General features: G+C 38.0%; 1 protein-coding gene across 2 annotated transcripts in view; it reads left to right on the top strand.

Annotated features, from left to right (window-relative positions):
• Positions 1 to 14616, top strand: part of LOC121875968 — a 44155-nt gene extending 29539 nt beyond the window's left edge. Inside the window, exons 2-4 of one of the 2 annotated variants that reach the window (XM_042380786.1) lie at positions 8952 to 9107; positions 10758 to 10851; positions 11151 to 14616. In XM_042380786.1, coding sequence (XP_042236720.1) covers positions 8952 to 9107; positions 10758 to 10851; positions 11151 to 11272 — 372 coding nt within the window. In that variant the 3' untranslated portion in view covers positions 11273 to 14616. Of the gene's footprint in view, positions 1 to 8951; positions 9108 to 10757; positions 10896 to 11150 lie in introns of both variants that reach the window. The other variant, XM_042380787.1, reaches the window with a different exon arrangement.
• Positions 14617 to 15625: the final 1009 nt, after the last annotated feature.

Here is a 15625-nt window from a genome sequence, read left to right as displayed (position 1 = left end):
TTTCTACATTTATGGATGGATCGATCTATACCTTGGTAGTCGTCATGGTCATCATTATCGCGCAAATATGTGTTATGTTAACGAGGGTTTACACAGTTAGCGGACAAGGTCACTTTTTGAAAACTGGTAGAGGAATCTTCCGGGAATTTCTTGTATACATTTGTTTGTCTGTCAATTTTACACACACAAAAAAAACTTTACGAGTACGGTGGTCGAGTGGATACAGTGCTCGCCTCCTGTTCACCCAGCTGTTAATGGGTACCTAGTTTTGCATCTTGATGAAGTGGATGTGGTAAGAGTACAGTACAGGCCATGCTGCCTCCTTGTGTACCGAAGACTTTGTATACAGTGTGTTGTATTCGCATTGTCCCTAAAGGCAGTTATGTAAATAAATATGTCACTAGTTCACCGACTCACACCTGGGCTAACTATACCCGTTTATTAGAAGTGTTTGTCACATAGCTTCAGATGGCCCAGAACGAACCCAGGATCCCTTAACCAACCGTAGAACTCGGGCCACGAGACCAAACGAGCCCAGGATCCCTTAACCCACTGTAGAATCCGGGCCACGAGGCCAAACGAACCCAGAATCCCTTAACCTACTGTAGAACCCGGGCCACAAGACCAAACAAACCCAGATCCCTTAACCCACTGTAGAACCCGGGCCACGAGGCTAAACGAACCCAGGATCCCCTAAACCAATGTAGAACCCGGGCCACGAGACCAAACGAGCCCAGGATCCCTTAACCCACTGTAGAATCTGGGCCACGAGGCCAAACGAACCCAGGATCCCTTAACCTACTGTAGAACCCGGGCCACGAGGCCAAACGAACCCAGAATCCCTTAACCCACTGTAGAACCCGGGCCACGAGGCTAAACGAACCCAGGATCCCCTAAACGAATGTAGAACCCGGGCCACGAGGCCAAACGAACAACAGTGAAAAGAGGGAGAGAATACTGAATCAGGTGAGAGAAATATCGATTATAGTGGAGTAAAAGAGAGTGTGCAGATATGGAGTAAGCAATTGGTGCTGAACATTTATATATAGCAAGTTAGAGGTGAATCTAGTGGGGGAGGGATAATTATGGAGTGGTGGTATCGTGCTAATGGGTGTGAGGTAAGAGATTTGAGCGTGTGGTAGGCGAAATATAAGTGTGTGGTGCGAAATGTAGGTGTATTGGTGGTACTGGAGGCAGTCTTACAGCACGCCACTTTCTTCTGCTGACGCGCTGCGTTGGTCAGTCTGGTAATTACGAGTAACGACTGCTGACCAAGTGCTGAAGGATCCGAGGTAGGAGTCACGCGACCTAATTTTGTACTTTCAATATCTTGCTGTTATCTTAAACAAATTAATTATTACTTTAATGCTGTAATTCATAGCTTAACATTGTAGAAGTGAACCAGCTAATTTTAGTGAAAGCACGAAGATGTAGAAAAAACCCTCGGTGTTTACCGCTAAACAATTGCACCTGCATTGGCAATATGGCATGGTGTGTTGGCTCTTGCCTCCTGCTTCCGTCTGTTGTCTTGAATGATAGCGTGAGGGTGTCTAGTGAGCAAAGAGCGACTTGTTTGATTACGAAGAAAGGTTGGCGATGATCCTAGGAGTAGAAAGGAAGAACAGCTGATGAACATAAATCGACAATTATATTTTCAACACAACTGGGTGGAGAACACAAGTGAGGGAGACGTAGTGCAGCTACTTAAGAGAGCAACAATGTGTTCATTACTTCACTTACTGAGCCAACAATCATAACGTTTTTATAATCTGAAAAACCATGACTCCCCGGAGTTGATCTTAATAACCTTAAAATTGGAAGACAAGAGGGACAGCTCGAAGCGTTTGACTACAAAGAGCAACGGGTCTGGATATTTACCTGGATGTTACCGAGTGGCCAGAGGAGTTGGAAACTTAGTTTTACTTCATATATTTTTATTATTATCAAGATAACACTTAAATGTTTCTTTGTTCAGGTTCCTGGTTGTTTCCTTTCTCTGATTATTCTGTTTCTCCTTCCCACAAGGGTCAAGAACTCACACGAGGTATCTGAGGTAGCCTTGTCTGTGGCCAAATGGCCATAGACGTCATAGCTAACTGAGCTACTGTGTAAGTGTGTATATAATATATTCGAGTGACTAGGAGATGAAACTCTGGTACAGTTCCCTCGTTCCTTTTAACAGTAGAGTGAACATCCTCTCCTGCGCCTAAACTGTACTGCAGCCAGTTTTAGAACTACTGTACTGTAGTCTCTACAGTGAGGCACCCCTTCACATAAATCAACTCGACAGACGAACATGCAACGCAATTATCTTCACGTAAAAGCAAATGAAATGCAGAAAGACATTACTAGATATTAGTAATACCTGTATTATAATTATCACCATCTCATGATAATCTCCACTACTATTAGTAAATATTGATGGGTCTTCTTTATTTACATTGTATTCACAGTGATTGTTATTGTTTTTATTCCTGTACAATTTTTTTTAATAAATGGTGAAATTGATGAAGTTATTTGACTTTCAAAGACTTTCCAAATAGGAAAAAATGCTAAGAGAGATGAAAGAGCGTGAGATGTTAGTAAGCGGCAAGTGGACATACTGAGGGAGTCTGTCAAGGGAGGGGGATGAACACAGACATACAGTATAACAGTAACATCTCAAGAGGAGGAGCAAGAGAAGGGAGGACGAACGATGAAAAAACTAAGGACAGAAAACTGTATATAATGACTAAAGAAAAAATGAAATAGATCAACAATACAATATAACTAACTTTCAAGAACAAATTAATGAGCTTAAAGTTAATGCAGTTAAAGCGATTGTGAAATTACGAAGCTTCATTACCCCGGCAAGTTAAGTTTTTCATAATTGGCAAATTTGTATATAATGTACTGCCTTATTGGTAAATTGCCGAGATAAAAACACGCTAGATTATAACAGTTAGTAAAATGGCCTCAGTGATGTCCAACAAAAAGGTCGAAGGTCCTTTGTATATCGAATTGGGTAGAGGAGATGTGGTTCCAAGGTTCCAGTTTACATTGTTGACCTTTCCCGGTATCTGCCTTACTTGTTTTTGCTTCAGTTTCGTCAGACGCATATCAAAGTTATCTCCTAGATCGTGTTGTGCGTGAAGGCTGATCATTCATTTGTAAGTTATGTTGAAAAAATACACTGTAGGAATATCAGAGTAGTTTTATATGATGACACGCCGCCAGCCAGCGCCTTCTGCAGTATAGAGTTGGCGAGTTCAGTGCCGAGCGACAGCGCCTTGAGCTCATCACCGCCATCTGTTCGTAATGAAAGCAGTATTCCGTGATAAGGAAAAATCGTACTGCGTATTTAGTTCAAGTTCTAAGCATTTTAGTGTTTTGCTTGTTGGCGAGAATTATAATGCGCAGTCTCTAAAATAAGGATGGCGCTCAGTCACCGTCCCTGACATTTAAAAAAGTATTTATTATTATTATTATTATTAATTTGTTTTTACTTACATATCTTCAGGTTCTTGTTATTATACTGTATGTAACCCACGTACATCTTCCTGGTCTAAATTTATTTAATTAATAATAATAATAATAATATTTGTTAGTGTTTTTGAAAGATAAAAATACATGGTAATTGTTATTTATAATGATAATTTATACTGTGTAACTACTAACTTTATTAAGCGCTTCAAGACCTTAGTTTTTGTTGAAGTGCAGTAATAATATTATAGTGTACTGTATATAAAAGAAAGACTTGGGTCCCGATGAAACACTACGTAACCTTGTACATTACTGACCTGCCTAAATTATCGTAAAACAACACATACTGTACTGTATACACATATTGCAGTCAACTTATTCCTATGTAATAGCGAGTTTTTACCATTGTTCTCGCGGGCGTCAGCACCCCTGGTGTCCAGCGGTTGATTTGAATAATTTGAACGTGCAACGCAGTTCTAATTTATTGACTTGAATTACATTGCAAAACTACATAAGCTATATGTTTACAAATGCTTCTTTCCCCATCGTGATTAGCCAGTCAGGGCTATAAGTCATGAACACACAAGATCTGTGTACCCTATAGTGTGAACAGAATTGATTCAGTGATCCACGATATACTTACTAACAACTTATTATCTACATATTGATGTACTTAACACTAAATTTTATTATTTGTAGTTGAAGATAAACGTACAGTACCATACCAGTGATGGCCATTGCTCGAGCTATTTAAAGAGAAAGAGTAAATAAATGTCTATCCGGCAACTGCAGTTGGCAAAGTTGCCAGGTATTCAGAGAAGTTAAGTATAGTAGACCCATTTTCTAAGTTTGGGAGATATTCTGCGAACTGAGGAAATCCTGTGTATATATGCGTCACTCACAGAATCTTCTGGAGCCTGAGATACAGTCTTATTCCAATTCTCTTTTAAATGAGATCATAGCTCATTGAAATTACGATATATTTTTGAGAATTATAAAATGTGCCATCCTGTACGATTAACATGTTTAATTGAAGGGCCACATCAGTCTCACGTTTACTATCATGACAACCTTTCACAGTTGTACACTATAGCTCTATTTTCTATCTGGCATCTCCGATAAAACTTGACCCAGATGTGATGAGAGTGATATGTGTGAACGTTGTCCAACATTGGTGGGGGGCCAAGTGACGTGTTTAACGTTACCACAGTTAGACAAGTGACCTTTATGTGTGAATGTGACTGATAACATCTTAATGATTTTATAAACCTTGAAACATTCATCACAAACGGGTAATACCCTTTGCTGCCTCAAAATGATGTAAACTCATACAAAATATAGTTGTAGTCCTTATAAAGTGAGCGGGTGACTTTTAGGATGGCGTTACTGACGCATTGTTTGATGTAAAAAGTTAGTGTTGTGTACTTGAAGACTTATTACTGTTATAATCATCTCTTGAGACTAATGGTAGAGTGGCAGATCTGAATAGTTAATTATACTTTCTCACTACTTATTTATTTACTTATTTATTGAATTCCTAACTCAGAAAACCACGGTAGTCGTTATTGTCTACACACTGTACTGATTCTGTATTATTATGAAAGGAACAATTATAGATGTTATATAATTTGGGTTGGTTTTCATACTGGTAATTCACGTTCTTTTGTTAATATACAAATACACACTTAGATTTATACGGGTATGTAGCTTGTTACTGAAGCAATACATTAAGCCTGACCCGGATGTAATGTGTAGTAGTAATTATCTTGGCGTGATCTAGATTCTACAACAATATATACTGTAGTTTGATTACAAAAGTCCCGCAAAAAATTCTAACTATCGACACATTTATCCCAAGTACAAATACATATATTCGGACAAAAATGGTGTAGTTAATAATATTATTTGGATATTCACTTACCAGTGGTTTAAGAAAAAAAGAACTGGACAAATCTCCGCAAGAGGCGCATCTTATAGTCTTACATAACCGAAAGAAGCATAAAATCACGTAGAAACAAGGTAGGAAGTACCGGGAACCAGGAAGAGGAAGATAATGGTACGTGCGAATCAGTTATCACTTGCGAAACAAAGATATACAGTGCAGGAAGACAAGAAAAGTCGAGGGTGGTGCCGCCTTGTGTGAGCCTGTGCTGGCTCATGTATGTTGGGAGGATGCAGGCTAACGTTTCGTTGACTAAAGTAACCAACTAACCATATTCTTGATAACAGTCTTGTTGTAGAAGTCAGTGATTTTCCATGCTCTACAGCCCTTTCATTCCTATTGTCTCATTTGCATTTTCTCTGTCAAACAACTACCTAAGAGTCACATAATTCAAATGTTACTGAAGCTAATCGTTTGGATTCATACGGTCGACTTTCCCCGGCTAACAGTATACGGGCGACACAAGAGTTGGGTTCACGACTCATCAAGTTGCCCCCCCCCCCCCTCTGCTCCTAGTCATCACCATCACATCATCTCTCCCTGACCAAATATCCCTCCTCCTAAAGGCAGGCCTGGCACCTGACATTCTGAAGGACCTGCCACGCTTTGCCATAAACTGATGAACTGTTCAGGTAATCTTCCTGTGTACACTCATTCTGCCTCCACTATATGTAACTTGTTAACACAACCAATGCCCCCCCCCCCGGCCTCTAAATATGTAAAAAAAAAAAGGCAAGCATGAACTCTGCATGCTTGTATGATGCTTCCCATTTGGGCGCTGCAATGCTTCGCACGGGATGTAATGGGGTGTTCAATAAACTAGCCTCCGCGCTGCGTGGGGCAAATCCGTAAAATGAAAATCCCGCGAGGACCGATAACTACATAATTAATAAAACCTAACCTAACTTAACCTAACCACGGGCGAGAGACAATGTTAATAACATAATATGACGGCCAATACGAGACAATATTTTTTAAGGTTAGCACGACACTCAGTTTTTTCTCCTTTTATTTTGTAAAGATAATGAACATAAGACTAAAGTGTGTCACCGATGCAAAATCGGGACCTGGGTAATACGTAATAAACGGACCTTAAACCTTGAGAAAACCCACTACACGATCTTTCACAGAAGAAAAACTTACCTCCAGACTTGAACCCCCTGTACCTTGGTAATATAGTCCTCAAACGCGAACAAAATACTAAATTCCTCGGAGTTATTGTTGATGAGAAACTTAACTGGAGAAACCACATGCAAGCCATTCATGTATCACACTCAACAGTCACTCACTCTCACAGCAATGAAAGAAATCTATCATGATCTTGTTTACCAACACCTGACACACTGTCACACACTATGGGGGGCCTCTGGCTCTTCAAAAACACAATCTCTGGTTACTGCACAAAAGAGAGTTGTACGGACAATGACCTACTTGAAAAAAGCAGATCACACAAAAGAAAAATTTGCTTTATTGAACTTTTTTTTTAAATTAGAGGATATTAACACCTACTGCTGTGCCCTCTTTGTTTACAAATCTGTCAATCACTTGCTTGACAATAATTATTTCCAGTTCCGGAATAATCAGAGATACAACCTAAGGCACCCAGAGCTACTAAGACCACCCCCCATGTACTCCTCTCAGTCCCAGACCTCCATCAAATATCATGGTGTGAAGGTGTGGAACAACTTACCCCACACATCCGAGCAAGGACTACGCTCCCTTCCTTTAAATCATCTCTAAAAAAATATCTATTGTCGAAGTATTAATATTTCTTGTAACACTTACTATATTTTGTTACGCCGTCTCTTAATTTACTTAAATATCCAGGTTCTAGGCGTAACCAAACAAAAAGTGAAGTAAATTAAAAGAGAATAAAAATAAATAAAGTAAACCTTTAAGAATTTAATTGATTAAATATTAACACAATAAAGAGCCTCGTAGGCTGTCACAACAAATTGATTCACCATCGAAACTTTTAAGACACAAATGATACAAAACATCGAAAGAATAAAAATAAAGCATAAACATATAAAAACTATCACTGAAATTAACTAACGTAAAACAACACTGAATTACTTGAATACAACTAAGCAAATACTGATGGACACAAACAGAGACATAAATAGGTACTCACATAGATATACCACATTGGTGGCGACAGGAACAACACAAATAAATTAAATCAAGTAACAAGTGTTACTCAAAGGTTGTGGACTGTATGACAAGAAGACTGAACTGACTCAAGTCAGTTGGTGGGTCCTATATATAAGGTCGGCTCCCGCCACGCGACCCGCCGATGGGTCGTTTAACGATGCAGATGGTCGTTAGAGAACAAAGAATGCTGGTTACAATACTTATGTTTTTCAATTCCACTGTAATATATATATATATATATATATATTAGTGTGTGTGTGTGTATGTATGTATAAATAAAAAATAAGAACAAAATTAAAAATAATAAATAATAAAATAAATAAATATTGAAGTGATAACCTTGGTAACATTATGAGATGTTCTTATTACCACCATGCTATTGTACTATTCCAGATGATACTAAATGTTACATAATACTTCCTTGAGATAAATGTATAGTATATATCAGGTGCCTCAAAGAGAGCTCAGGTTCTCAACTGGCTCAGCCATGTTAATATTGTTATTATTATCCACTCTGTATCTGTATTTTTCTGGCTAAATAAAATGTTTCAATTCAATTCAGTATATTTGATTAGTTCAGTGATTTTTTTTTTAATTTGCTAGTGTGAGGCAGTGGCGCACTTGCTGTGAGCCTGTAGGTAAGTTTTGCTCATCCTCTCTGCCACTTTTTGCAGTTTACTATCAGGTCTTATAAAACACCTGTGGAGATCATTACTTTTTGGACCATACAGTATTAGTACAATTTTGACTATACAATATCAGTACGTTTACCGAACATCCACACCCGCGCTAGTGGGGAGATGCGCAGTTACACACTGAAAAAAGATGTTTGGGTTTTCCTGCAGTGGGCGGACCTGCAATCTATCTTAAGCTCCGCCTCGGTAACATTCCTACCAATCTTAAAAAAAAAAGTATAATTTTGACGATATACTATAAGTACAATATGAGGTAATTGTTACAGACCCCCTTAACGGCAACAACCAGTCACCCCTGTCATTGTTTACAGTTCACTGAGATGTTCCTATTTTAACTTTTACAGTAACAGTGAATAACCAAGATGACATCACACACCCCTTAAGGCCCTAATACAGTCCGTTAGTTCATCCCACTAACAGATACGTGCGCTGTTACCACACACAGTATAAGCAACTTCCACCATAAAAAAACTGTGGACAGCCTTCAGCAAACTTCCCTGTATCCCATACAAGGTCATCAACTCCCATAGGGGCCTCCCTGTTCACCCAGTGGTATCAAAGGTTTCTGCAAGCCCAATGAACTCAGCATGTAATTTATTTTTTCCAAGCTGCTGTACATATTCTTCCATTCCTAAACTTTCTTATGAATAACATATTAGAATTTGAAGAAATTTACTTCTGTATTTTTCTCTTGTCAGGTACTTCTAGTGTCAAGTAAGAAGGACCCGGGCTTGTGGCTGGTGCCTGGAGGAGGCGTGGAGGATGGGGAGGACACGTCAACAGCGGCTGTGAGGGAGGCATGGGAGGAGGCGGGTGTTCGAGGTCACATCACCAGATATCTGGGACTATTTGAGGTGAGTTGCCTCTCTCTCTCTCTCTCTCTCTCTCTCTCTCTCTCTCTCTCTCTCTCTCTCTCTCTCTCTCTCTCTAGGAACCCCAATAAAAATAATAATATCCCTTCATTACATTATTTATAACATCAGTAAGTTTATAATTTTTATGTGTGGTCTGCTGTTAAGCCTTTGTTCAACTTTAAGGTATAACTCTTTATTGATTGGTTCTCTTCACTCTCGCTCTTGTGTTGCCTTCAGTGATTGGTCTGTCACAACACCTACAGTTGACAGAAAAGTATTATCTACGGTATTTAGTTTGGATTGTTGTGGCCCTCACAAAGAGTCATACACTTTACTATTTTAAAAGGTGTTTATTTATTTGCAAATACTTAAAAAAGTTTTTCCTAATATGCTCTTTGCCCGTAAGTATTTGTATCATCTGTCAACTTGACTGTGTGGCACAGTATACTACTGTTGTGTACAGTATGAATTATGTTTGGTGTAGATGTGGGCCAAGGATAAATTCTGGTGGCATTCTAATGAGAAACTCTAACCAGTCAGATGTTATCCATTGTATACTAACTGTAAAGACAACTAATATTATACTTGGTAACAAAACTGATTCACTGATGAGATGTTAGGGAGAACACTTCAAAGACTGTAATACATAATGCTTACTGATCTTACCAAACATTGTAGGTTTTCTATGAATATTTCGTTTCCTCCTGTACAAACACTGGTCAATGGAACACAAATCTAACAGGAGCAATGAGGAGGAGGAGGAGGAGGGGGGGGGGACATTAAACAATACTTCAATTAAAGAAAATCAAATAAACATTCTTTTTTTTATAATTTGTGTTGCTATTCTATTATAAAGTGTCAGACCCTATACATTACATGTACCCCAACTCCTTAGCATTTTTATTTAGCATGAGAGTTATGTCATCTCGTATGGTATGTCCTCTCTCAAGGTGAAGCTCTGGGATCTTGTGCATTTTGTCAGGTGGTGTAAGGTGGGTGTGTCGAGGCAGAGGAGGTTAAAGTGAGTGAAGTGAGGCGTTGAATATGATGAGAAATGGCAAGGGGGAGAAAAGAAGGTTTACAGGATCAAGGAAGTTAAGATGAGGCAATTGGAGAGGAAAAACCTAATGGAAATAAAGTGTATTTTTTATATGCTTGCCTTCGACCCTTGAGAGTTGTTAAGGAAGGTGAGTTAGTAAGATAGGGTGAGGGGGAGGAAATTAAGGAAAGGGTGAGAGTATAAGAGTATGGGGGTGAATAGGAGGTAGATAAGTAGGGAGAAAAGACATACAGGAAGAAGGGAGGGGGTTGAGAGAAGGTAGTGAAAAGAGGGTAAAAGATAAAGGGAAGATGAGGAAGGATGATATAAGAGGAAGGGAATTGTGAGGCAGGTTATGGCTAAAATAAGTAAACGAAGTATAGGTAATACAAGGATGTTTTATCTACAAAAAATTGCCATACAACCTTTATATCATTCAATCTATCACCAATAAACAAAAAAAAATATTATTACAATCATTGTATCCATGCAAAGACTCCCGCAAATATATGGTTTAATCTTGGAAGAGCATCATAATTATTCTGTCATGTTATTCATTTATTTAATAGCATCAACATGAACCTTTAGTAAGCAAGTGTTGTGACCCACAGACGCAGCACCACACTGGGAGGAAGCGACACAGGACAGCAGTGTTTGTGGTGACGGTGAAGCAGGTGCTTCCCCAGTACCCGGAGTCCCATCTTGGTGAGTGTTAACTACATCAGGCGGCAAAGGAAGGGAGGAGGAAGGTGGGTGGAAAGAAGACAAGAGATGTGTATAGGTGCATCTGTGTTTGTGTGTGTGTGTGATGGGGTTAACGATAACACACACTTTTTTTTTTTACGAACTAGAAATAAAAATAAGTTTATTTGAGAACATAATTGTCTTCCAAGACAATATTTCTAATGGTAATTTTATAGGTAAGCAATACTTACCCTGCTACTGTACTTAGTAACATATTGTTCTGTGTAAAATTATAAATTTTGTACGGTATTGTCTTCCAGGTCGACGGCGTGAGTGGTTCTCCCTGGAGGAGGCGCTGCTGCATTTGTCCCGGAACCGTCCCCTGCAGAGCGCTTACCTGCAACTGCTGCTTGTTTCCCGCCTGAAGGTGCTGTCTGCCTGAATTATCACTTCATCTTGTTGGATGTTGCGGGGGGGGGGGACTTCTATCGTCTTGTGAGGTTCTTCTCACCAAGGCAAGCAAAGCATGACAAGAATGAAGATCTTGGATATCTTTTGGGCAAAAGGACATGATGAAAAAGAGACTTGGAAACAGTGTAAAACAGTAATTAAGAAAAAAAACCCAGAAACTACAGAATTATTTAACTCAAAGCTTCATACTGTACTTGGACAAGGAAGAGGATTTAGCATTTTTGAACTTATTATTTAATTTCTTTAAAAAAATAATTGGTTGTGTACTGCACTAAAAATAATGATGTCTGCATCGTATGTGGTGGAAACAAGGAGTCAAGGATGTTGATACAATCTATATTTCTTGGGGCAAGAAGAGTGCAGGTGGCCAGGACTGTAACTTTTGTCATACTGGTATTTTTCTTTAATCTCAGAAAAAAAAATATTCTAAGGACAGTGATACAGTACTTGGAAATTAAGAGAAAAGTGAGATGTCAGGAAAAATGACCAAATAAACTGAGTAACCTCAATAATGGAGACCTGTAAACTATGAAATAACATTCAGTAGCTGGGATAAATCCGGTGGTGGCAGTGGTGGGTAGTGCTCACTGTTGCACATTCAACCATGTTATCCTTACACAACATCGTCACCAGCCGAGGCGATTGTTCTGAGGCAAATTTTGTGTCAGAACAACCAAGGTTGTTGGGCGGCTGGTGCACGGTGTGGGTTGTTGCTTGTTGTGACGATGAGTTATTACCACTGATTATCTCATGTCTTACAACTCTTTATGTGATGGAAAGAAAAAAATAAAGTTAATATTGTGACAAAATATTAGAAAAATAATCAAACAGACGATGTGTGCAGATGAGATTAAAACTGATATGAAAACTGATTTTAGAAAACAATAACTAAACGCAACATCACTTGTATTACACCCAGGAAAATCCGTTCTATTTTTGCACTGTGAAAAAAATGAGAAAAAAAAATGTCTCAGTGTTGGTGGTAAAACTATTAGTATAAATTATCAATAGTAGATGATGTCAGTTAAGAATACAAAATTAAGGCAACACCGATGAAAACTATTACTGTAGCAGTCATCCTCAATGATTCCATAATACAGTACTGGGTCACTTAAGTTGTGATCACAGCTCTCTCAACCCCTAGTGTACGGGTTGCCTCTGAGCTGAATAAAATCATCAGGAGTTAGCCAAGTACAATGTTAGAAGTGGTGTCCCCATAGTGAAGGGTTTAAGGAGATAAATAGTATATAAAGAGGTACCGTACTATTTTCTGTTTAAAAAAAATAATAAAAAATAGTTGAATATGAAATATGTATGAAGACACAATATTGAGTGTACACTGAGATGAAAGTACAAATAACACAAACTTGTAGAGTATTGTTCAGGACTGTTACTTGTCGTCATCTGTACTGTATGTGTCTGTGTCATAGTCTCCGAGATGCTACCAGGTAATTATCTGACTATATTCAGTTTTATCGCTTGAAATAAGATTTCCTTTTATTTACACTTTCTTTGGGTACAGTATTAGCTATTGTCAAATTGAATTACCAAAAGCCAGATGTTATTTTCCCAAGAATTGTGTTGGAGAGTAATTATAATTGTTCCCTGAGAAAAGAAACCTTTCATTGTATAATGTATTTTTGTCTCTGATAATTTTCTTATAAAACAAGATCATATTATCTTAAATACTCTGGTAATCAAAGGAAAGGAATAAGTCTTATTATAGTACAAGTACATACTAAATTCTCACTGTACGAGGTTTATTATACTGTAAGAACCGCTAAACACCCCACGTCTCCCTGAGCTGTACTGTACTGTACCTAGTTCTGGTTCATCATGTCCTCCTGTCAATCAGGTGTCACACTACATAATTCCTTAGATGTTTGTCGTCTGTGGCGTTCTCTCTGTTCATCACCATTTTTAAGAAGATTGTAAAGTCTTGAAAATGTTGGAAAGAGGATTTTATTATTCTTTTTAGAGAATTTGTGGTCATGAGTATTAACACGTTTAGTGCAGTTTATAAATAATAATAACACCAGGCTCTAAATGGATATAGAGCTTGACAGTTAATGTAGGAAAAATATAAATAATTTTTTTTTATGAAATGTGACCCATAATCAGTGCCTATTTTCTCAACATTTTATAAGAGTTCTTATTTTAAAACTTTATCATTAATTATCTTTGTTTACATGGCGTCATACCAGGGTAAATAAAAAAAAAAAATGAATGTTAAGTAAATTTTAGCTGAAAGTGAAAGCTAATCATGAAACTCATATCAATAATTACTGTACTGTCTTGGAAATGTGTTCATATCATATTTATTAGTTACGTCTTTAAATAATCTTCCACAAGAAACTCTACAGTGTATTCCTCCGTTGTATGTCAGGTGTTTACATTATTATAAGATACAATGTGTAGAAACTTCATAAGAAATAGCTGCATCTATTTCCCATACATATACTGTACCGTTGTTTATCCAGTAATCTATTCAGTGATTCATCTTTATTTCTCATATCCACAACACATTACACATCATCCTTCTCATTAAATGTCATTTCTCTATTTTGTAATAAATTTAATAGTTGGTATCAATACAAAAATTAAAAAAAAAGTACAGGAAATCTTACTCTTGGTGTTAAGGCAAACGTTGTACTGTATATCTTACAAGTAATATGTACAGTACAGGTAGTGTATCAATTATTTGGCAAGCTTTATGACTGTAAACGAACCCAATTTGGGGATTTCCCAAATTTGTTATTAGATCTAAAATATACAAATACGGTAATATAAACCCTCTCGCTGGCCAGTGCTGCAGGTTGTACTGCTAAACAAGGCTCTTCTCAAACATAAGCATATGGATGTTGTTGTTTCTGCAGGTGTATCAAAACAAATAAAGTTAAAATCCAACTTTGGATAATGCAGCTGTTGTTGTGACAAGTGGGTGAGATTTGGATGAAGCAACTTGCACCATTGGCCAAGGTGAGTCTTGTCCAACTGACGATAATACGAAGGGTTGAATAAAGTAAGGGAAAACATTTTGAAGATTAGAAGAGGCAGTCTCCGGGTGTGTGTGTGCGTGTGTGTGTGTGTGGTGTTCTCCAGGTGTTATAGAATTTGTCCGTGTGTCTGTTTAAAATGGCTGGAGTTTGGAGACAGATAATGATCGATACACTACCTAAAAGAAGCAATACTGTATATACAAAGTGGTGTTAGTTACCAAGGCCACCTGATGTAGTGTGGCCACACAAGCTACGCTCTGTGCAGTATCTGCCTGTATATATTTACAACCATTTTAATATAAAGTTATTAATTATATGTTATCTCTTATTTTCCATTTTCCTGTGACCATGTATAGGTTGAGGAACAGTGAAGCCCTGCTCGTCAAAATAGAAGCTCTGATGCAATTACAGTACAATATAGTATATACTGTGAATATGTACACACAAAAATGCTACTTGTATAATCATGGCCACTGGAAGGCTCAGTAATGTAATGGTGGTTCAGCTAATTGATCCCAAAACAGAAATGAAGAATCAGGTTTGAAAAGCTCTTAATTCTTGTCTGTTGTACAACTGAATTCCCATTATGTTGTGTAAGGATGTGTTTATTGCCGTCTTTCTATAACTGAGTAAAGTTAAATGTTTTAATGAATTAAGTGAGTAAAGAATGAGTGAAAATCAATAATTTTCAATTTAACTGGTAAAAGTAATGAATAAAAGTATATGTACTATAGTAACTATACAGTACAGTAAACCATTGATATATCGTGAGTGGGGAACCGCTTGAACTGGTAGTTTGTTCCATATATCTACCATCCTGTGTGTGAAGAATTTTTTTTTTTTTACGGGAATTAGCCCACCCAGGCACAGGTCAAACTACCCACAATGGGGCCTAGGGGGCGAAAAAAAAAAGAATAGAAAGAAAATAAAAGGAAAACAGAAAAGAGTTATATTAATCTACACCACGAAGATGCTGGAAAGCCAGCTTTTTAAAGTGAGACAGATTGTATGAATATGAAAACACAGAAGAAGGCAGAGCATTCCACAGTTTGGCTGTGAGGAAAGAAGGATGCACTCTAACGGGTTATTCTGGTGTGACCGACATCCACAGAAAAACGGTGGGGAACCGTGTGTTACTAGCCAACTGCCTTGCCGGCGGTACACAGGATGCTAAATCCACCGAACATGCCCGTTAAAGTACCTGTAAAAGAGAGAGAGTGAAGCAACATTGCGGAGAAGAGAAAGGGAAGAAAGATTGTCAACTATCTAACAGTTGGGCAGAATAAGAGCCACCCCAGATATGAGAGCAGTACTCCAAGTTGGGA

The sequence above is a fragment of the Homarus americanus genome, unplaced genomic scaffold, assembly GCF_018991925.1.
Source record: "Homarus americanus isolate GMGI-L3 unplaced genomic scaffold, GMGI_Hamer_2.0 scaffold42818, whole genome shotgun sequence".
Taxonomy (NCBI): domain Eukaryota; kingdom Metazoa; phylum Arthropoda; class Malacostraca; order Decapoda; family Nephropidae; genus Homarus; species Homarus americanus.
Note: the sequence above shows the minus strand (reverse complement) of the source record. Positions and strands in the feature narration are given on the sequence as shown.